The 23,367-nt window shown below is 38.0% G+C and overlaps 1 protein-coding gene across 1 annotated transcript in view; it reads right to left on the minus strand.

The window, feature by feature from the left end:
• Positions 1–1,149: 1,149 nt before the first annotated feature.
• CNOT10 (CCR4-NOT transcription complex subunit 10) overlaps positions 1,150–23,367 on the minus strand; it is a 32,782-nt gene continuing 10,564 nt past the window's right edge. Inside the window, exons 5-19 of the mRNA XM_082044825.1 lie at positions 23,218–23,363; positions 22,359–22,445; positions 21,755–21,838; positions 20,605–20,722; positions 18,688–18,837; positions 17,362–17,564; positions 15,177–15,298; positions 14,347–14,523; positions 11,666–11,746; positions 6,611–6,724; positions 4,682–4,812; positions 3,910–3,945; positions 3,671–3,798; positions 2,888–2,963; positions 1,150–1,448 (exon numbers count right to left, since the gene is read on the minus strand). Of these exons, the coding sequence (XP_081900951.1) occupies positions 1,294–1,448; positions 2,888–2,963; positions 3,671–3,798; positions 3,910–3,945; positions 4,682–4,812; positions 6,611–6,724; positions 11,666–11,746; positions 14,347–14,523; positions 15,177–15,298; positions 17,362–17,564; positions 18,688–18,837; positions 20,605–20,722; positions 21,755–21,838; positions 22,359–22,445; positions 23,218–23,363 (1,808 nt within the window). The 3' untranslated portion in view covers positions 1,150–1,293. The remainder of the gene's footprint in view (positions 1,449–2,887; positions 2,964–3,670; positions 3,799–3,909; positions 3,946–4,681; positions 4,813–6,610; positions 6,725–11,665; positions 11,747–14,346; positions 14,524–15,176; positions 15,299–17,361; positions 17,565–18,687; positions 18,838–20,604; positions 20,723–21,754; positions 21,839–22,358; positions 22,446–23,217; positions 23,364–23,367) is intronic.

Genomic DNA, 23,367 nt, shown 5'->3' on the forward strand with positions numbered 1-23,367 from the left:
GAAATTTATTATAAAAGAGAGTATTCCTCTGAAGTGGAGACTGCTTTTAAAAAAACAAACACACACACACACACACACACCCACCCCCCCCCCCAAAAAAAAAAAAGGCCCCACAAACTACTCATCCTTTTTCTTAAGGCACAGCACTCTTGCCCTGTACCCCCACCATTACACCTTCCTTTAGGACAAAGGAAAAATAGGGCAAAGGAAAGAAAAAACCACCACCAAAAAAAAAAAACAAACCCAAACACCCCCCCCCCATCCACTAGTGCAGCATCTCCCAAGACAACAGCTGTACCCCGGCCCCAGGCGACGGCCCTAGCTGGCACATCCTCTATCCTCTTGACCACAAAAATGAGAAAGGGGCACAGACTGGCTTTTTGCAAAGGGTGGTATGTACTAATTATATAACAACTAAATGACAAGTGACTACAGCTTGTCAGTGGACTGCAGCACAACATCTGGGGCTGTTAAGGGCCTAAGCATCTCCTTCCACCACAATCTCTTCAATCCTGTGACCTGCTAACTTTTAAGGAAAAGAGAAAGATGATTTGAAAGCCACAGCTAACATTGGGGCCTTGCCCTATTAACACTAGAGATGTGCTATTTCCACTTAATCATAATAAGGAGACAACTGGAAACTTGGGAGGGAGGGGCAGGCGGAACACAAATGCCTTCCACCTTTGGCTAAGACCTGTAGGAAAACAACAACAGAAACCAACAAAACAACAAAAAGAAAACCCTACAACAAAATACACAATACTCCTTTCCTTGTAACTAAGGTCATTCACCTGCTTATTTTGCCCATCTGTACACCTGCCCCATGCTGTAGGGCAGGGGAACTTTCCACTCCCAGCTGCAGCATGACAGGGGACAGTGGCTACATCAACATGGCACAGTTGGGCAAAAGCCTCTTTGAGAAATACAAACTTATTGCTCATAATGTGTCAAAACCCAGCAGCCATAGATCATACACAGCACAGCAGGACTTCAGGTAAATGGGTCACTTCCCTCCATTATATCCTCTTCAAAAATAACAGAATTACACACTTGGTTAGCCACTTCTTTTTGGTAAATAAGCTGCCACTCGCATTCAAAACAGATACCAATCTCCCTTCATAGAAGTTATTTCATAAACACATCCAAGCATACCTTTTCATTTATGTGTTTTATTAAAAATTTACAGAAACGAACACACTCCAGCAATTGGGGTATGCAGGTGTCCTAGGTTAAAAAAAATATACAAAATCCCAAGCCCTCACAGGCAGGGCAGCAGCAGGTTGAAGCACAACCTCACTTCCTTTGCACAGTGGTGAAAGCTGGCATCTGAATGGGCTGGATCGAGTGGACTGGCTGGAAAACAGGCTTCTTCCGCATGTCCGAGAGTGTTTTCACAGAAGGGAGAAGCTGATTTCTCTTGATGATCTGCAGTGCCAGCTGTGTGTTACCTACAAGACAACTCTGGATTAAAAAAAATAGCTGGAGACATTGACCTTTTATCTCAGAGCTGGAAAATGCCAGAGCACCTTCTACATTCCTGAAGGGCACCTCTCTTCTCATCCGCATAGCAAGACTCTAGGTCTCACACAAAATCCCCACATAATGGGACATCACAGACAGTAATGCAGCAACTGTCAAGAGTGTATATAAAACATGTTTTAAAAAGAAGAAATCTGATTTTCAACTGTATGCATGGCCCATCAAATAAATACCAATTTAAACAAAACTTATTCTTTGCTAAAAATTAAACCTATAACATTGTGGGAGAAAACTCACTAAGTTCTGAAAAGACTATTATTTTTCCCTCTTATCAAATACTTTTATTTCATTAAAGTTTTAGTTTCCAAAGAGATGCATCTTTTTGTTGCCATTTATATAACAAAAAAAGGTTTTAGGTCCTCTAGAAGGGAGTAAGAGACTTAAATCCCATTTTCTACTCCCTTCTGCTCTGTACTTATTTGTTGCCGAAAGAAAGGTTTCCAAAATTCCAACTTTTAAAGATGTTTCTAAGCAACACTTTGTAGAAGTCTCCATTCTCAATACAAATGCTCAAGTCCTCTGCCTGCAGCACAGGACAACTGGAGGGGAACAAGCACACCGAGAATTTCACAACACTTGGCTATTAAGCCCCAAGGGGCACAGGTCTGCAACCACGGCAGCTGCACCAGTCTGCTCATACTGCAGAACTCCAGTCCAATCTTTCCAGTTGCCCATTTTGTAGAGAATTTTTTCCATGCAGACACAGTGAACCTTCAAAAGGAAGGGGTTTGGAAGACAGAGTTACGGATATTACAAAGCTTTGTTACAATACTTGCCACACAGGCCTTGACACAGCTTCTTTGGGAAACCTGGATTGCAGGTTTTTTCATTAAAAAGCCTTTCAAGCCCTCTTCATGCTATAAACCTCATCAAGGGTTTTCCTAAGCCTGTCAACGACTACTGATTTCTGGGCAAAAGGTATAAGATTTCAGCTCAGAGGATGAACTTTGCGGACTTCTGGAGTGTATAGAGCAGGATGGCAATAAACAATGGAAATCAAAGTGTGGATACATGGGTCCATAGCAGTGTAAAATGGAGATGGGGCCTAAAGGGTGTTATTCCAAATGCTGGCACAACTCTATAAAGACTAGAAATGATGAGTACCGCCTTCCTCTCCTTGTATCCCAAATCTAGGTCATGAAACGTTTCAAAACCTAAGAATTTGTTCTAACATTTTGCCTATGAGGACTAGCTGCAAACTTCAAGGAAAAAAACCCTAAAATGTTAAAAGTACCAAATCGCATTGCAGCTTACATGTTAAATTAGGGTTTCTAATGTTGGGAAAAAAAAACCCCACTAAACACAAACCAAAAACACATAACAAAAAACCAGACAAACAACTCCTTACCATTCTGTAATTCAAGATATACAGCCAGCAAAATAGCCTCTGGAGGGATCTCTTTGGGGTGGATCAGCGAAGCAGCCTTATTGAAAAAGGAGAGCGAGGAGAAAAGTGCTTAAGAGAAACATCCAGCTCAAAGAAAGTGCCACTTGACAAGATTGTTACTGCCGTCTTAGCTAACAAAAAAGAACCCCAATTAATAAACTAAGATAAGCTTTTTCAAATTAATTTTTTCAAACTAATTATGCATGCAAGGGGAGACAAAGATTATCTGCCTTGCAAGATTGCTTCACACTAATTAGCAGCACCATCTGCTGTATACTTGTGTTAATACGAGTCTGTAATTCTTGGGCCAATCTACGGCGGGCTCCTGATGAGGTGGTTCCTGATGAGATGACAGGTGAAGAAAGTAACCTCCACTGCTCCAAGGATTGTTTATTAGCTTTCCATTTACAAATATTCTTCAGTTATGAAGTCAAGGAGTTTATTGTAGATGGAGACACCTACTATACTTTACATCCACAGATGGCCTTGGACTCCTTTGGGCTTTACACGTGTGCTATAAAGCCCAGGCACAGACACCTGCCCAATCCTAAGCAGCTTCAGGAGGAAAAATAGCAAGACAACTGCCTTAAGCAGTTGAGAACTTCACAAAATTTGAACCTGTTCACCTACACAACTACTAAGAAGAAATTTGGAAGACTGCTGTTTCAATTTACAGCTCAACAATGCATTTGAGGAAGGAAGTATATTTGTTCGTAAAACCGTCTCGAGCTTTGTTTTTCATACCTGATGAAGACACTTTCGAGCTTTGTCATATTCACTCCTCAAGCAGTAAGCACTTCCGAGGTTAAACAACATCATTGTTCGTGCCGATGTGACTGAACTAGGATAACACTGTGGGGTCTGTTTGCCAGCTGCAATTAAAAAAAAACCAAAAACACGTCGTTTTTTTTTTTCTCGCACTTTTATTCCAAATTGGCCAAATAAGTTCCTGTACTCTGCTGAATGCAGTGGCTGGTACTTACAAGATTCCATTGCTTCATTCTCTCCTTTGTCAGAACCTACAAAGAAAAAAAGCCACAAAACCCGTCTCAGCCATGAGCTTTTTATACTATTTTTATGATAAGCTTTAAAAGATAAAATTGACTTTTTTCTTCATGGTCTGACATTAAAGAGGGACAACACAGTAGTCTGCTCAAGAGCTTATGCCACTTAAGACTTCCTATCTTTAATGTTCTCCTTTTAGCTTTGCAGATGAGTACAGTGAAGTTTAAACTGAAGACACATCACTGAAATCAGAGTTAACTATACAGATGGGCTCTGAAGTGTTTTCCTGTAACAGAACACACACACACTGCCAACTGGAAGCACTGCAAGAAGATTAAGATACAGATTGACTAAATTCTCCCCACTCATCTCTTTCACTAAATGCAGTAAGTACACTTCACTGGTACTCCAAAGCTGGTAGGGAAGGTATGAAGCCCAAACTTCACCATAATTGCATATTTAGCAAAAGCAGCTTTCAAAAGCTACCTTCAAACAAGCCAGAACGCTACAATACACAGTTGTATTTATGTTACAGAACTAGGCACTTCAAAGGAATGACAAACACACATAAGACAAACCAAACACAAAGTAGGAACTAAAGCCAAGAAAACAAAACCACAACAACAAAACACAACCAAAAAACCCCAAGCAACAAGGTGTCTTAATCATCATTAGGTTTGTATATAGAAATTTATAGCGGGAAGACAGCTGAAAGCATAACCAGTTCTAATGAAGTATGGATTCATTAACCTTGATCCTGCTCATTTGAAGAGATCCCGAGGGAAACATCAGTGACGTTCTCGGGGTTCAAGTGAGTGATGGCATCAGATATTCTGTCTAGAGAGATGAGAGCTTCTGCTGCATACAAATGCCCAAGAAACCTGCAACAGCAAAGGGTTAGGTACAAATGTCAGTGTACCAACCCCCTCAATTTGTTATGCAAGACAAACTGAATGCAGTTTTTAACACAAGCACATGAAAACTGTTACTTGAAACACTTGCATGGATGCTAGCTTGCTTGTGAAGTGTTGTCATAATACCCAGTTCTGCCATTACTGCTTTTAGGCACTGATGTTGTGAAAAAAAATCTACACCTGAGTAATGACAATCAATTCATGCACAGGAATTGCCATTCCAGAAAGACAGTACCTTGGTATGGTTTTATCTCTGAGAATTAAAAAAGAAATACTTAAAAAACCACCCTGGGATCTGGATACATGTATAATTTGAGGTGTTAAGTGACTTGACATTCAATAAAAGTCAAACTAATTCTGTGAGATAGCTGCATTTCTAAGGACAGCAGCTAAACAGGCCTGTCGTGGGGCACAAACACCTTTCCAACTGTGGGTTTTGCAAAAGAATTCAGCAAGCTTTCCTTTTCAACTTTGGAAAAGAAGGAATCCTGTCAAATCGAGAGTGTAGTTAGTTTGCAAATATTTAATCTGAAGCAAAAGTTGAATGAAAACTTCACACTTGTTCTAAGCAGCTGCATACGGTACACTTCAAACTGACTGTGTAGCTGGTTGTAATGAATTACAAAACATCGGGTAAAATATTAGCCAATCATCCAAAGTAACTGCTGCAATTTAGATCTGATACAGCAAACATAACTTTCTACATGCAATTCATTTCACTTTAGAAAACAGGAACAGTACAATGCTCCCAATCTGTACAAAATCCTAGTTTCCTGAGACCAAGATACATAGTGCTCTGCCTTTGCAAAAAACTGTCATCTGCATTACATGATGGTAACACTGCCTGCACAAAACTGTGCTACCTTGCAAACTCCTCCAAAATCTTGCTTATACAATGACTGTGCAAAAAGATGAGCTTCTGCAGTAGCTTGAAGCATGTGAGCCAAAGAATTTAATTGGCACTGACCACTTTAGAGTATGCTGCCAGCATATACAAATAAGTACAGATTAGCTTGCTTTCTACAAGTACCTTTCCAGTTCTGAAAAAGATCATTTTTACCATAAAAACCTCTGCTATTTTTTATCTTCTGTATGACATGGGAATTAGATGTACAAACAAGGTCAAAAGGATGGGGCTAAAGCTGCTTTTTTTTTTATTGGCAGAGATGTATGAGAACTGCAGAAACAGAATAAGCTTTGAGTATCTCTCCAAAAAAAATACAGTACCAAATAAAGAACTGAAGAAGAGAAACTCAAAAACAGAACCTATATAAGCAACAGTAGCAGGTGGAGAGACAATTTGGCACCCCCAAGCGCGGTTCCCTACTGACTGAGCAAACTTTCCCTGCTAAGGCTGTAGTTCCACAAGCTTTCAGCAGCACGCTGGCTTGGGCTGACATTGTCCACCCCCAGCTGCTCATTCATGCCCCTCCTGCTGTGCCAACAAGAGCATGGGCAGCTCCACAGCACATCACAACAGAGAACGGATGGTCCTACATGGGACCCATAGCTGGAGATTAACAAACAGCACCAAAAGCAGCGATAGAGTCCAAATTACATGGAATTTGTACACAAACGAGGGGACTCACGTTCCTGTGGGTCAATGAACACTTAGTCAGGGCTTCAACAAGAACAGAAGCAGGCCAAGCAACTCTTTGGATCAGATACAGAATTGGCAAGCAGCTACAGACATTGGAAGCTTCAACTCAGAACTTACCAGCAAAAAGCAGGGCTGAGAAAGAAGAAATGACCAAATCAGACTTACTTAAGAGACCCTGACAGCTTTGGTTGCTGAAGAAGTTTATCTGCGTGATTCAATGCCATAAGGTTATCACCCAAAGCCAGAGCCACGTAGGCACTGCACGCAAGTATTGAGCACCTGGAGGGAAAAAAAGAAAGAAAAAAGGGATGGGGGGAAAGCCAATATGTTAAATGGAGAGTTCTGTGATTCCAAATGCAGCTGTTCAATTTATTTCTTGTTAAGTGCTGAAGAAATACATCATAGACTTTCAATAATGTATTTGCATCAAACGATGAAGGAAAGGAGCTAGTGTTTCATTATCTATGGCCTCAACTGCATTCTCTGAATTAGGAGATAAATACATTGTGTTCTACCAGTAAAAACCAACGACCACTGTGCTGTGTTCAGTAAGATTTTGCAATTTTGACCATAAATAACAGATTAAAAGACGGACCTCCCCATGTGTCATGCTTCTCATAGAAAGACTCCATTTCTCACCCTCTTTTTATTCTTTTTGTCGTGCACTCTCGTTTGTACTTCCCTGCACCCCCCTTTTGCTGCAGCAAGGGGTAGCAGATTTGTAGATTTCTATGATACACAAACACATAGTAGCAATCAATTAAGTTGTAACATATTTCACTCTTATGTTGTACAATGTTTACACACAGGAGGACAAAACACACTGCAGAGTTTTGGCATTTACAGTTTTGTGTTCCAGTGAGAGTTGTAATCCACTGCCAACACTCTGACTGACATGTGGCATTTTGTTGCTGTCACAGACTTTATCTTTCCAAAACCACAAAAATCACTGACAGTTCTGTAATGAAATCTGAACTACTTGCATTTTCCATCTTCAAACAATAACCCCACATCAGGATACCATCATTAGACCAAGCTTCACACTTTGCAATAACTTCCCCCCTCCTCCCCAAATGCAGCCTTTGGGGCTATTTTCCACTGCGTAAGACATTGTCCAGCACAGGCTGCCTTGCCCTCTGGGCACAAGCCTCTGCGCACGACCCCTTGCTGTGAGCACAGACCCTGTCCTTCTCCGGGAAGGTCCTCTTAGTGGGGTCTCATGTCAGAGCGATGGGAGGAGAGCCTTCCACTCTGCCGCTGGTAGGTGGGCTATTACCACGCCAACCTTCTGGCAACTGTCAAGCCCACTTTTGGTCCAGCAGTAAGTCATGTAATTCATGGCAGGACCTGGGGTGCCTTTATTCCCCTTTCCCAGGAGGCATGCTCCTTAATTATGCGCAAGGAGGATAAGAAACGTCTCCAGTGTTTCTGTCCCTACCCCCCACTTCCTCTCCCCCATGCCCAGATGTCACATCAAATCTGAGCACATACAAAAGCTTGAGAGAGGGAGAGGAAAGCTTCTCCAGCTCAAATCCCAAACCTAAAATATTTCTGAAAGGTTGCGACTGCAGAGGGGGAGGGAATGGGGAAAAAAAGAAGAAAAATCTCTGTAATGACAGCCTGCTTCTAACTCGCCTCTTTTCATCTCTGCCTAAGGAAGCACAGCTTTTAAACCAGCAGAGATGCGAAGCGTCACCAGCTAAATACCCTTAGACACAAGTCAAGGCCTGCAGAGTTTCTTGCTACTGCCCTTTACATCATTATTTTTACTTCTGAAAGTACAAATTCAAACACAAGATGCACTCCAAACACATAATAGGTAAGTCCAGCAAAATTGCCACCTACTCCTCTGCTCTAAGGACTCGCTATTTAAGCTGTGTAAGAGCTGGTGAGATTCTTCAGCAACAGCCATCTAAAGAAAAGGAAAACATTCAGGTTTGCTTCCCTGCAGTACTGTTCTTGTGCACTTGGGTCCATTGTTAACCAGCTAAACCAAATGCTCAGGAGAGCTGACAGCTAACCGGAGCAGAAGAATTGCACCACAAGGGAAAAGACAAACTAGTTTTTCACCCCGGTCAGGATTCTGACAAAACTCCCCAGGTCGCCTTTGAGCACAGCAGACTTCCAGCATCACTGAGCCCCTGCATGCCCTAAATAAAACTGCCTTTGCACTAGGAAAAAGAAAAATGTTTTTTTTAACTGCCAGATTATGTCAAACAGCCTCTTGTGCAGGTCTGGGCAACAAGATTTGTCAGCCCACACTGACCATACATTTACAGAACCCAAACTCTACATCTGACTTGGCTTATTTCTCAGGCAAAGGGCGAGCCAGAGCAAATCCAGTTTTTCAAAACCTACCATCAAGGCACCAAACATGGCACTTCCAAACCATTTAGAGAAAATACTGATCTAAAATAATTTAAAATAGCTAACTGAACACAACAGTGGATATAAGCTCTCTACTGTTCATGTTTTGGTGCAGACAAAGCAATCCAAAATATTAAGAAATACAGAAGGCAGACTGTGCTTACTCAATGGGGAAACGCAGCACCAGCAAATGGGAAATCGGGGAGAACTATGCAGTGGAACAAGAAACAGCTACAGGTGATAATCATTTTAAACATGTTTGCAGCACCATGACAGGGCCAAACAGAGCAATGCAATCTTTAAGTGGACAAATAAGGCAATACTGGGTAGGTGTGGAGAACAGACAAGGTATATTGGTGAACAATGGTCGTCCCAACAGTATTACCTGTGAAATTATTAGCAATGTCAGTGATGCTCCTGGAAATACTAGGATATGCACGCTTCAAAAATACGTAAGTAAATAAAATAATTCAAGCATAGCAATGGGCTGGAGAGGGCCAATGGAAGTGTCAAAAGAAAAAAAGATAAAGTTGATCACATGCCTTATAGTAAGAGCTTGCAGTTCATGTCTATTCAAGACAAAGCAGCTGATCAAACTATCCCTGCAGATGCTTTGAAGAGGAAAATAAACATTTTCACAGGAAGTTGCTCAATCTAGGGAGAAAAGGGCTACAACAAGGTCTGGTGCTGTCCATCTCAACTTCTACAATACCATCCACAAAATTTTTCAAAAGTAGCACTGTGATCTACCAGAACTCCTTTACTCTTGGTGCATGGTAACGGTGTTGGGCTCTTCTGGTGTGGTGAAACAACCACAGGCTGAGAGCAAAGCAGGGGAACAGGCTTCTCAGAGGATGAGAAAAAGCAAAGAGCAGAATTGTTTAAAAGAAACCCAGAAGAAAAATCTGGAGTTTCTACTTCCTATACATGAATTCTCAGCAACATTTCACATCCTCAGACTTCTGCTTTTTGCTTTTAAAACCTTGCAATTGAATTACTGCTTGTTATGAGAATAGTCTGTTCAACCAATTTGTGCACAGGTACCAAACAATACATATGACAAGCCTTTTCTACATGGTATTTTTAATTTTTAAGAACTATTGAGAGGCAAAGTCAGTCAGTCTTTTTAAACTCTTATTAGGATGTGCAACTCTAAAAATAATGAAAAAAAAGCAAGCATTTAAGCTCCCCATTTCAGTTCTAGAAGCAATAGAGGTTTTTCAATCCAGTGACTTAACATGGAAAAACTAAATTGAATAGACACCTGGTTCCTGAGGAGAATACTTGCCAACATTCAGTATTTTTTCTTACTTTTCTCTGACTAGACAAGAATTTTAATTTTTTCACTTAGATCCTTAGTGAGCAAGGCAAGTGGAATATATTAACATTTGAATGCAATGTATTTTGCTTTTCATGGCTATCTGCAGAAAAACTGGAAGTAGGTTTAGCAGAATTACTCTCCATGGATGTCTAGTCCTCTGGATTTAACCACCAAAGCAAGTATTTCCCAAAAAAATAAAGCAATGCTTTTCCTTTCCTTATATGATGTTCTTTACCAGAAGCAGCGTTTTTCCTGACACATTGTCAGGTGTCAGCAGTAGTTAACAACAGCTGATTGCGAAAGAAAAGACTATGTATTTTAAGAAAAACCAACACAATGTGACACCATGTAATTTTGACATGTGGCAACCACACAACAGCCAGGAGGAAAAAAAAAAGAAGACAAAACTAAAAAACCACCACGACCAACCCACATCACTGTTTTCAGTTCAGTACCTTCTATTTCAAGTAGCAAACCCTTGTACCACTTCAGAATAAATGATCAAGGTCTCAGTAATGTCTCCTCACAGATGCCTGCTAAATTGCTTTTAAGTGAATCCAAGTAGATTTGCTACACATAGTGAAGCAAAGTAAAGGTTAAGCTGGTCATTATAAAACACAGGTTACCTGGGGGTAAGCTGGAACTGAGTGTTTACCCAAGAGTTTAAGTGGGAAATTACTGTATGCTTTGTCTATAATGGAAGCTTAAATCATATTTCTTATTTCTAAACAGGTGAAAGCTTTACAGTGAGAGAGATCTTCAGTGGGGTGGCAGCCACCTGAAATAATTAATATTGCCAGCAAATGATAATCTTGTTGGGGAAAAGTAAAGAGGTTCCAGATAACATGATATTTATTTAGACACATGGGAGTTATTCTGTTTGGAGAGCACTCAGACTGCTAAACAAGTAGTTTAGGGACCTTTGAGAACACAAAAATATCTACAGTCAAATTTTACCTATGTTCTTCCATGGTGAGAAAGTCAAATGCCTGGACAGTTTATTTTCTTTCTATTTTATGAAAACTGTGGACTTGGTCCTGCTGAAAGGAGCACCATTCTCATTTGAAAGCAGCATAGCTGCTGTTACCTCTTCGTTTTTCTTTCCATCCAACAAGCATATAATGTTGTGGGGGCTGAATTCCAAACTAGCCTTATCCAGGCCTTAAAGGGAAAAGGGACCATACAGTAATTCCCACCAATCACAACAGCCATTCTCAGGTTTTTAGCTTTGCCATTTATAGGACTTGATTTTTTTTGGTTTTGCCCAATATATGATACCAAACTTCTAAGAGTGGGATCAAACAGACTGATCTGCCTTCTGAATTGAAATCCTGGATGCTTTCTGTTTGTTCGGACTCAAAGCCCAAAAGAAAGGAAGCACGTGAATTTTATTTTATTATCCTTATATTAACAGCTACAATTCAATCTTGCAAGTGCCTAGAAAAAAAAAAGCTAGAAATGACTCCAGAATCATAGCACAGTTTTAAGATGGGGCTCATTTAGGGATGAATATTTTATATTATTTAACTTACCTTAAATTTTCTAATTCTTGTTTCTTCAAAGGCGAAGAAGGTGGAGCTGCAATGAATTTATCCCCTTCATGACTCTTATTGCTAGAATAAGAACAGTATTAATTATTAAGAGTGACTGGAAATAATTAATTAAAAAATTCTCAGTGTAATAAGCATTGATATTTATTCAACCCATTTAAAAGGACAGCAAAAATTCTATAGCCTAAAAAACAGGGAGATGAAGAGAAGGAAGAAGGAGAACATTTGCTGGGAAGGATTTGACTGACAGACCAAACAACCCACACCATTCTTCACAACCTTAAGCTATTTTTGAGGTTTAATGTAGAATGAGAACTTTAAACTGGAGAGGCACCGAATTTGCTGCATTTGTAGCCTCTCTTCTTTTAGCCTGTAATAAAAGCAGTAAACTAGTTCTCTCCCTAGACATCTTGAAAACTAATTACACATATATTCTAGAACTAACCCACAAAGTGCTACAGCTTCTTTAGACTTCCAGCTCCCCTTCTTTTTAAGTTATTGTTTCAAAATGTCTTTTTTAAAATAAAATTCCACTTTTAAAAAATTATGCTTGGCTTTTTTTGAGGAGCAGGCATTTGCTCTATTTAAAAAGTATGCAACTTTGCTCTCCAATAAGCTGGGAAAACTCCTTCTAGAATGAGAATTGAAGGCTGACAGATGTGCCCTGGCAGAGAGAGACACTAAAGTTTAGAAACAGATTAAAAAAACAACAAAAAAAAGAAAAGCTGGAATTGAAACTGAGTCTGTCCACTTAACAAGAAATTTTTAATTGATGGTGTTTCATATCTGTTCATTACAAACAGGTACAACAACTCCAACGTAGACCTTCAAAACAGATAGCAACTACTCCAAACCTGTACTCAATACTGGTATAGTGTATATATTTCATGCCTCTGACAAAAATTAGATTAAAAAAATACCTTTAACCACTGAAAGTATTCACTGTTTTCTTGTGAATACGAGCAGAATCTGCCTCAGAGTCAGCCTGCTCAATTAGTGGGATTTGCTTCAAAACCATCCTGTTCAATTAGTGTGATTTTCTTCAAATGCCTTATATGTTTTACTTGCTCTCTCACAGAAGGTCCCTTGTCAGAAGGGACAAATCCTTAGAGATTTCAGAACGTGACACACGAATTCAAGAACAGCCTGCTTTGTTGCTGGACATTTTGAAATTGGCAATGACCACTGGGAGAGATGAGGGAGTCTTTTTTCTTTCAAGCTGAAGAAGCATCTGGTTTTGAAAGCAGAAGGTAGTAGAGGATCCTCCCATACAGAGCATGTTTTCATTTTCCCACTCCTATAAACGCAAATGAAAACCTCCCCAAAACAAAACAAAAAAAAGAGGTCTTGTCTGAGGTAAGGGCCACCTTAGTGGGTCCCATAAGCTTAAATTTTAAGTCTCACTTAAACCAGAGAAGCTTCATCTCAATAGGCTGTATACAGCTTAGGGAAAGTTGGTTCACAATCTTCAACCTCAGTAAGGAGAAAAAAAAAATAACAAACAAACAAACAAAACCACAAAAAAAACCTAAACCAAAACAAAAAAAAACAACCAAAAACCCCACAACACCACCACCACCTCACCATACAAAAACTCCAGACTTTTATAAATTATTTAGTCACTTGACAGAAAAGATTGTCATTGGAAAAAAGTGTTACAGAGAACAGCCTTCAAATGCTGTTTCAAATATTGCAGCCGCTGACTCCCAACCAGAATATATGGGGATGTACCTTGTGCCTACACAACACAACATATGTGCAGTAAATCCTGACAAATGGATCTTCTTAAAATTTATCTGTACTTGGGTCTGACAAAAACATTGTGCTTTCTCACTCTCTCAGCAGTTAAAATTTTAATATAGCCACTTTTTCCAGATCAGTTATTGTAACTCTTCCCTTCTCAAAATGGTCATTAATGAACATGCAGGCTACAGCCAAATTGACTCTTCAAAAGGAAGTTCAGAACACATCAGGATCAACACAAAAAATTAAAACGCCTTCTTGCTATTTAACATTTGACATAAATTGTCTACAAGTTACTTTTTCTGAAGCTTTAAGAAAAAAAATATATTTTTCTTAAACTCTTTTTTTTTTTTTGTAAAATACAACTTACTAAGCAATAGCTTTATGCTGCTTTCCTCCTTCTAAAACTGGTTTCCCCTTTCTAGTCTAAAACAAACACAACAAAACATACTAGGGCTGATGAACATCAAATCTGATCGTGGGGAAATGTCTACAACTGTGTTGCTAGACATTTATGTATTGAATCAAGTGCATGGCGCACATGCACACACACACAAAATCACTGTAATGTGAAACTTCACTTATAATTAGAGAAATATCAATATGCACTGCGGGAGGGTGTGGGAAAACATAACGTATGCAGCACAGAAAATAAGATGGCCAGTGAAAAAAAGAATTTCCCTGTCTAATTTATTAGTAGTTAGGAGTGGTACGAATCAACTCAGTACTTTATTCTTACATTTAGCATAGCAGCAATTAAAACAATGAACAACTAACCAGCTTCCTTGGATCTCCCAACAACGTTAAGAGAATTTACAAATACGTTATTTTTTCTGCTGCCCAAACAGGACAGGTAGCAGCCACGGACTGTCAGCCCAGAGTTACTTTGGTCAAAACGGTTTATATGCAATTCTGTTTACCTGCATGTTTCACTGCTTTCACTGTTTTCTGTATTTCCCCCCAGCTGATTACTGGTTTTGGATCCGTTTTCCTGCTTTGACTCCTGCTGATCTTCTGGCAGTAGCAGCAAGGCATTTCTTAGACAAATCGCTGCAAATTCCATACTGGCTACAGGTATTGCTGAGGACTGCCCGTCACTTAAAGAGACACAGAAGTTAGCCAGTGAGTAGCAAACCTACTAAATTTAAAAAATGAAAGCAGAGCTCCAGAAAGACCTGAAAGCAAAAAAACTTTACCCCAGAAAAAGTTAAATAATGTTTTAATAGATATACATCTAATTTATCAAGACTTCTGTATCTTGCTATTTTTACATATGGAAAGTACACCACAATGCCCAAATAGAGTGTGCAGATTCAACTACATAATTTCAGTGAGTTATCTTGTTTTACTTGACTTCACCTCCTGAAGTTTTACAGAGCAATTAGATTCTTCCTGCACTTTTCTAAAGTGAAGACATAAAATATATATATATATATATTTTAAGTGAGAAAAAAGACGACAAATTTTGATAACTGGAAAAAGGAATATCAGAGAAATCCATTTTAAGCTTTAATGGCCTTTTTGGTTACAATGAATACACAGTTAAGCCCTCTGCTGGCCATCATAGAGGAGGCATCCAAATGATGTTTAAGTAGGGCTAATCAAACTTTGTGTGCCTCTCTCTTTGCTACATTAATAATTCCAAAAGGAACAGTATTCCATTACAGTTTAAAAAACTCCTGACAAGCAGATACATATCCTTAACAAAGCTATGATAACAAAATAAAGAGCAGATGGAAAACATACTTACTTATAAACAACATTCTGTATTGACTGGGATGCTAGGACTATCTTACGGTGGTAGCCTTGACCTACTATAGATTGCACAATTCCTTTTTTGCTGGGAAGACCTTTAGTCTCTTGTTCTGATGTCTAAAAGGAAAAGGAAAACAAATAAAAAAGAAGACTAAATTATCAAGGCTCATGAATGAAAGCCTGACAAAATAAGTGAAAGCTGGAAGACTTTGAACCCTGCTAAAATGTAAGAATTAATAGTTTATATGGGTACAGTTTTAAATCTTGGGTACCATGAAGGATTAGGCACCTTCTATTGTCTTTGTGTTGCAGAGGGATTTTACTGCACACAGTGTAACCGCAGATTAGTGCTGACAGCTTGTCCGATAGCCTACTGACCTAGTTTCTCCTCTGTTTTGAAAGCAACAGAACAATGAACCAAGTAATATTAAAAGAACTGCTAGGATATCTAAAAGAAATCATATGATCGGCCAAGTAATATTCGCTGTAATACTTGCCATCTTTTCTCCCTGCTTACACAGCTTTCAAAGCACTCTCTGAAAAAGATGCTCTCAAATCCTTCCACGGGGAGCATGAAGCTGAACTACAACATATGTGAAGTTAAATTTTGTTTAACAGATTTTTTAGTATATAGACATTCTGGGGGTCAAACGAACTTAAAGCACCATAACTGGCAGTTCCAAGAACTCTCTCTACAGCATATTTACTGGGGCTTGTTTGTTTTACCATGAGCCATCTTACTACCTTTGTTGGTAAGTAAAGTTAGTGAAGAAAAAATCACAGCTGTAAGGAGAAACTTATTCTAAATCTGTATTTTAAATAGCTATCACTATTCAGAAAAATTATTGGAACCTATTGTGAAGAACATTGATGCTATAATGGCATTTACTGCCACCAAAAATACACACAATGAGTTTGGATATGAAGCACATATTTTGGAAAAGATGTTGAAGAATATTTCAGAAAGGGAATCATCTTTCATCTATATTTTATAAACTAAAACACTAAAGCAGATGAAAATTAGCTTCAATGAAATTAGTTTTCTATATGGTGTTCACAGCATGTATACATGAACCCATACTTAGATAACATGCAATACCATTGCAAATTGAGTTACAAGGTCAAATTAAACACACTATTGATTTTAGGGCCCCATTTGTCATGTTGCAAATGTATCTTATAAAGACACCTCCCCTTTGCCTTTAATATTAACAGCATCCAAAGTTAATTTTTTTTCTTGTAAGATTACAAATTTAGGAAACAGCAAGCTTATTTTGTGACCTGAACACAAGCTCCCTGCTATATGACACAACATCACAACTGTAGGAGAAGAAAACTCTGCTTCAAAGAGCCTGGTATGAGCCACTGTTTTGGCTGGTCTGTAGTAAACCAAGTGCCCCATAAGGGTCTGTTTTTCCCTCTTCCAGACCACTAAACACTGCCCTTGTAAAGAAAATTCTAGCTTTGTTTTTTGCCACAAAACCTATGCTAATCCAGTCCCTCATACCCAGTTTTCCACTAGAGATGATCAGCTGTGTCTTCTTTACCTATGTGTGATTTGTAACCAGTGGGACAGACACAGAAAATTGCAAAATTAGAAAGCTGTTCTTCCCGCACTTGCCATGCTTCATAAAACTCAGAACTACCTGACAACACCTAGCACATACATAATGGAAGTCAGTGCGGTTTTGACCAAACACTCCTGAAACTTCAATGCTGTGAAATGAGGATACAAGCAAACCTCATCTATAAAGCTATAGATCTGCAAATATATTTCTTGAAATTTTCTGAAATAGAGACACCAAAATAATGTGCACCATTGAAATTCCCAGGTGTAACTTTATAGAAGAGCAGCTCTAACAGCCACTTAAGTGCTTTTGTTTCATCTCACATCAGTTTTTGGAATAGCTGACTCAAATTTTTCTGAATTTAGAAAAGTCAACTAAACACTGGGTCTCAAGACGTTGTTTCTACGGCGTTTTTCCTCCACCTGTTGTAGCTTCAGATTAAACATGCAAACACACATATACACAAAAACAATTAATCTGGATTTCCACAGAGGTGTTGCAAAATCAGGCCTTTAAAATGCAGAGTTCGATCCAAGGTATTATTTCTTCCTTTCTCTGATCACATGTATTTCATAACTACAGTCAAAATAATGAATCTGCAAATCTACTTACCCCTTTATTGGCAGCAATGCAGCATTCTGCTATTCTCAGCCAAAGACGAGGGTTTGAGTGATAAACCTGGACTGCCTCAATCAGGCACTCAAAGGCAGCTAAGGGCCTCCCAATATGCAAGAGCTGAATTCCACAATTGTAGAGCAACTCATACCGTTTGTTAGTCAGTAGCGTACACATGGGTCTCCCCGAAAATTTTTTACCTGCAGAAAACAATTACATCACATTGGATGTGCAGCTCAGGGGAGCAGACGACATAACTCTAGGAGGAGGAGGGAAGCTGTATGAAAACCCCAAAACTACAAAGACCCACCTTTCATTGCAGAAATTCACTGGTCTCCCTCTGTAAATAAATTCCTACCACATGAAAGCTGATACCAAGGAATAATTGTATTCTTAGTAAAGGTTGAAGTACATTAAATGCTAGCCACTTTATTCCTTGTTGTTCAAGCTAAATGTTATATAATAATTTAATTCTAGATTTGTGAGAATACACATCTTTGTTGCTTATAGAAATTACAGAAGAAAATAATTTTGCTGTTAAAAAGCATTAAAATTTTCTGTCTTCACACTGGTACCTAAGACTGCACTTAGGTACAGGGCCAGGGGAGGAATAGGAGAACAAAGTGTGTGATAATAACTAGATTTTAAAGAAAACAAGAAATGAAAAAAATAACACTTCATCATGAAATCATCTACTTGGAAGAGAAAAAAACCTTAAGAAAACTTATTATAATGTTCCTTTTTTTTTCCTTTTGTATACTTACAACAAAAGTATATCGATAAAACTAACCATAAAACTAAACAATAGATGAAGATTTCTCATACAAGTCTGAGCATTGTTCAGTAAGAAAGTTTGAGAAACTTGTTATCTTCCAAATGCTAATTTAATGGTATTGCACTCCACTTTTTTTTTAAACTTGGGAGATATAGAAAAACATGCACTTCAAGTCCTGATGATACTGCCTACTGTCTGCAGGACTATTAATAACATCTTTAAGGATGCACAATAGGTCACAGAAAATTTGGTCATATCTCACTGACTGATGGTCAAAGACTACAAATGAGAGAGAAGTAATTGCCCCAGCCCCACGGCACATCAAAGAAAACAGCAGAAAAAGAACATATTTCATCATCATCTGTTTCTGCCAACAGCAACTATACTCTGAAATCCAGTTACAATCAAAATTCTTACCTTCCTTATCCTGTCCTCTGCAAAGATACAGAACAAGAATTTCACTGAAAATTACTGGAAGCTTCTATCCTCTGTTTTATTAACTCACCCACCCTCTTCTACCATCTGTTTTCATCTCTTAAAAGCCTTACCTGGATCTGAGCTGCCCGTTCCTAGCTGTGCACACGCATTATCATTTTCTTGCAAGGCTTTTTTAAAGTAAAAAATTCCTAAATTGTGCTTCCCCATTGCAAAGTGGATGCAGCCAAGATTGTTCCAGAACATACACCTTAAGCATTCACCTGAGAGAACAGCAAAAGATCATTTTCATTAACTGAAAAATGTCACTGAGCCCATAAAATGCTCCCACTGGTCTTTCATGGGTCAGCACATTATGGTAGTGTATTAAACATTTTCTTCAGCACGATGTTCATGGATTATACAGTTACATCCCTGCCTCACAAGCATTTTAATAACCTACATTTCTGTAAACCATTCTGGTTCTTTTGGACAGTTGACCTGAAATTACCTATATACAGGCATCCAGATTTCCAGATCTTATGCATCAGATGCTAGGAGAGCCACGTATAAAGCCAATTTGATAGACTGAAAGTTGAAGAAAGTTCACCTGGATGTTCTCCTAGTATTTAACATACAAGCACTTCAAATTTTGTAACAGATGGCTCTTGTAAAAAAGAAAATTCTCATATTACGTTACCTGCCTAAGTTTTATAAAATCAACACATTTGTCAACTAACCATACAAGCAGGAAATGCACTCTCCCCTTTCTAAATATATTGTGTTCAGGTAACACTGTAAGATGTTCCTTCTAAACAATAAAGGACATAAAATTAAATTGCTGGCTTATCTGCTTGTAACTGAAGCTTTACAAGGTTACCACTAGATAAGGAAAAAACAAAACAACACCCTAAAAATTCAAACAACAAAGAAACAAACCATTAAGAAATTAACCACACATGATTTTAATCATGACCTAGGAAGACAATTAAGTAAACATTCTACTGTGCAAAAAAGCTAGTGCAAAAGAGTTATATGATAATAGAACATTCCAGAAAAATAAATTATAAAAAGAGTTTTAAACATAAAAATTGTTGAAAAGATAAGTTACAGTAAATTCTAGAAGTGTCAAAATATGCCAGAATAGGCATTATGGCAAATATTTTTAACGTTTTCTATGAAATTTATCTGTAAATACAGAAGTCTACAAAATTTATTCAGTCTTGTGATTTTCAGGGCCAGCTCTGTGACTTCTATCACCTAATTGCAATCCATGCAGCAATATCTGCTAGATAAAAGATCTTACAGCACAATAAATTAAGACTACTATCACAAAACCAGCACTGAACAAAGTAGTAAAGAAATTCAGTAGTTTTACAGTGTAAGTACTTTTTGAAATCCTAACTCTCTATTGTCACAAGACAGAACATTCTCTCTGGATTTTTCAATTGATGTTTTAACAGTAAACTAAAAATCTCAAATATATTTAACTAATACCATATCCAGTGAATGTATATATACACACACAGCACACAAAAGTTATTTATGTACTAAAAATATGCATCTAAAAAAGTATACATATTTATGTGCTATTATATCTCCGTGCACCTGTATACATCGACGATTTCTAAATACAAAACTTAAGACGGCATACAGTAAAAGTCAAACCTTTACACTTCATGAAACATTTGTTTCCCCCCCAATATTAATTACAACTGCTATTGTTTCCTCCCCAAGTACAACCTGAAATCTCATTTCTAGATCTAGCACTTTGCTTTGTTTCATGTCTTGATTTAGAGTCCCAAATATAAACCTTACAAATATTACACTTACATCTTCACACATCCATTTTCTTAGACAACCACTGCATTGTCTAGAAGAGTGTTACATGAAGGAGCACAACAAGTAAGATGAAAACATATCCAGCATACAAATCCATGATATTCAGGACCTACTTCAGTAATCATTAATATGCTTTAAATCAATATCAATGAGTAGTCCTATTATTCTATAAATTTACATACTTGCAGGATGAAGGTTTTCAATTTTACCTGTTTTCATGAAGCCTGGATGTTCAGCAATGTTTGCACTATTTAGAAGTTTCACCGCTTTACGATAATTGCCCCTCAAATATTCAAAATTACTTTTAAGAAAGAGAGAAGGAGCTGACTGTGAAGGAGAAAACAATAGTTAATCATCTCTTGTTTCATGATTTCTACTGCTAGTGTTAAATCACTCCACAAACACCTTGCCCCTGCTGCCATTTTAAAAATACATGGACTTAGGCCTTAATGCTCTCGTGAAGTAGCATTTCTTTGTTGAGCACGTGACGAGCACTCATCTCCTCCAGACTACAAAACTACGCACACTCTTTGTCACTGCTCTAAAACCCAGTATTATTCTAGACAACTCGGTCATGGCCATGGCTAAATACAGAGGATCTCCTTTTTGTTTAAGAGGATCTTTCTCCAACCTGTCTTCTAGCACACTCCTCCCCACGCTTCCCTCCCTGGGGAGTTCAACAAGTTCCTCCTGGGCTGTGATCTTCCTGGTCTGCCAACAGAGACCGCATGGTCCAGAGGGATTTCTGTCAAACTAGCAGCTGTTGAGACTGGCAACAAAAAGGAAGTGCTCTCCTCCCATTCCCTGCTCCTCAGTTAATGCAGAATTTATCTGGGATGGTGGACGTAACTCTGAGTTGAGAACTCCTATACAAAAAAAGAAACTGCTTTCTAGCAAGAAGTAAGCCTCTGAGAAACTTCAACAAGAAGAAAAAAAAAAAAAACACAACACACAAAACCAAAACTGCATATCCCAGAATCAATAATTTTATGAACTGGTTCAAACCACCAATGACATCAGAAGCTTGTAATACCCGTAACATTTACGGTAAACTAAAACTTGTTTTGTGCTGCTTAAATTATAAACCAAACAGAACCTGTTTGTTGTAGCATTCCACTGTTATTTTGGTATCATTAACAACAAACTGCATTTTTCTGAGCAACTGAAAACAGTGCAAATAAGAAAATTCTATATTGGTTACACTTGCAGAAGAGATTACAAACCTAACTGACTATATAAAGCATTATTTCAGACATCCATCCTCAATAAGACCCTTCTTTGCAAAGAAAGTTGGCAAATTCAGTTTTAAAACTGAAAACAGATCTAGATTAGAAAAACTATAACCTTAAGAATACTTACATTCCCAGCTGTATTCATAACAGACTTGATCTCCCTTTTGCATGCTTTTAGTGACTTCATCTGGATATAGGCTCTCACCTTATACTGTTAAAAAATTAAATTTGTTAAACAAAAAACAATCTATAGTGCAGGTTTTCAAGATGAACTATATCTAGACATTCATTACAGAGTATTTTACATACATCTTTAAAATAAATAGTAAAAAGCTGTCCAAAAAGACTTCCTAAAAAAGAAATTCTATTCAGACTTTCAACAAAAAATTTATAGGTTTCGTATTTACAGAAGGCAGATGCACATATTGTTCAATGCTCAACAGCTACTCTATATTCAAACACAGATACTAGAACTTATAATCACAAACTAATTAATATCTTAATTCCAGACATTTACCTACTAAACTGAAAACACCATAAAGTATGTGTTGATAAAGAAACATTTTGTTTCTTCACATATTTTTCTGCAGAACACTACAGTGAAATAAAACCTCAGCTGATTTAGAGTGTTTGAGGTCTAGCAGGTATCAAGTCAGTGCAGCTAACTGCAGTTTAAAAAAATAAACTGCAGAGATTAAAATTGTTGTTATAAATCATATGCAGACACTTACCTGATGTATCTTAGATTTAGCAACTTCTATCAGAGCTCCACTTTCAGCTTTTTGATTCGAAGAATCTTTATTTGTATTATTACCTGACTGAATGTCAAACAAAAAAAAAAGGAAGTGTTAAAGTATTACTGTCACTTTTTAAATTCAGTTCACAGGTTCTTTCATAAGCTATTTTCATCAGTCTCACATGAAGAAAATGAGTATTAACAGTAAAAAAAATACACATCCCAAATACTGTACCTTGAGCTTAACAATCCAAATCCAAGAACAACCACACCAGCCTATGAACAGCAGAATCCTGTATTAACATTAGTGTTACGCTATGTTGCTCTGCAGTTGAGGTATTTTAAAACATTTTAAATAAAATGTGACCCTTTTCATTTCCAAGCCACTACTCATTCTACTGATTTTTCCAAAAGACACGTGCAAAAGATTTCATTTGAAAGTATACCTCCTACATTCAAATACTATGCAAGAGATGCTTGATTCCCCATACTATGGTATGCAAGTGCAATTCCTCTCTCACACTGAGTTCCCTTTCAAACTTAGGATCTCATATGGTCATAATCCAAGACAAACAAGGAAAACTACATATATTCGGCCCTGAAGATAAGCATCTTTCCAATGCAAGTCTCTGACTTAAGAAATACTTCTCAGCCCCATGGGAGTAAGAGAATAGGGTGAAAGAGAGGGAATAAACAGCTGCTGTACAAAATTAACTCAGTTACCAAGATGTATAAGTTGCTGTGTGAAGTTACAAGCGATCTAACAGTTTTGTAATTCAAAAGAGTAATTTTGGATTGAGTTAAAGCATAGTTCTGGTAAAGACTTAGTGGCAGCTGTATAATTCTATGCTTACCTCATTTTTTCCATTCTTGCTGTTATTGTTGCCCTGTGAAATCATTTTTTCCAGAACAGCAAGCAGATGCAAGGCTTTCTCAGCTTGGTAAGTTAGCAGGTACAAGTCTACAAGCAAGAAGCACACAGCCTGGGCAAACTTCTCTTCTGT

The sequence above is a fragment of the Streptopelia decaocto genome (assembly GCF_964273445.1).
Source record: "Streptopelia decaocto genome assembly, chromosome: 2".
Taxonomy (NCBI): Eukaryota; Metazoa; Chordata; class Aves; order Columbiformes; family Columbidae; genus Streptopelia; species Streptopelia decaocto.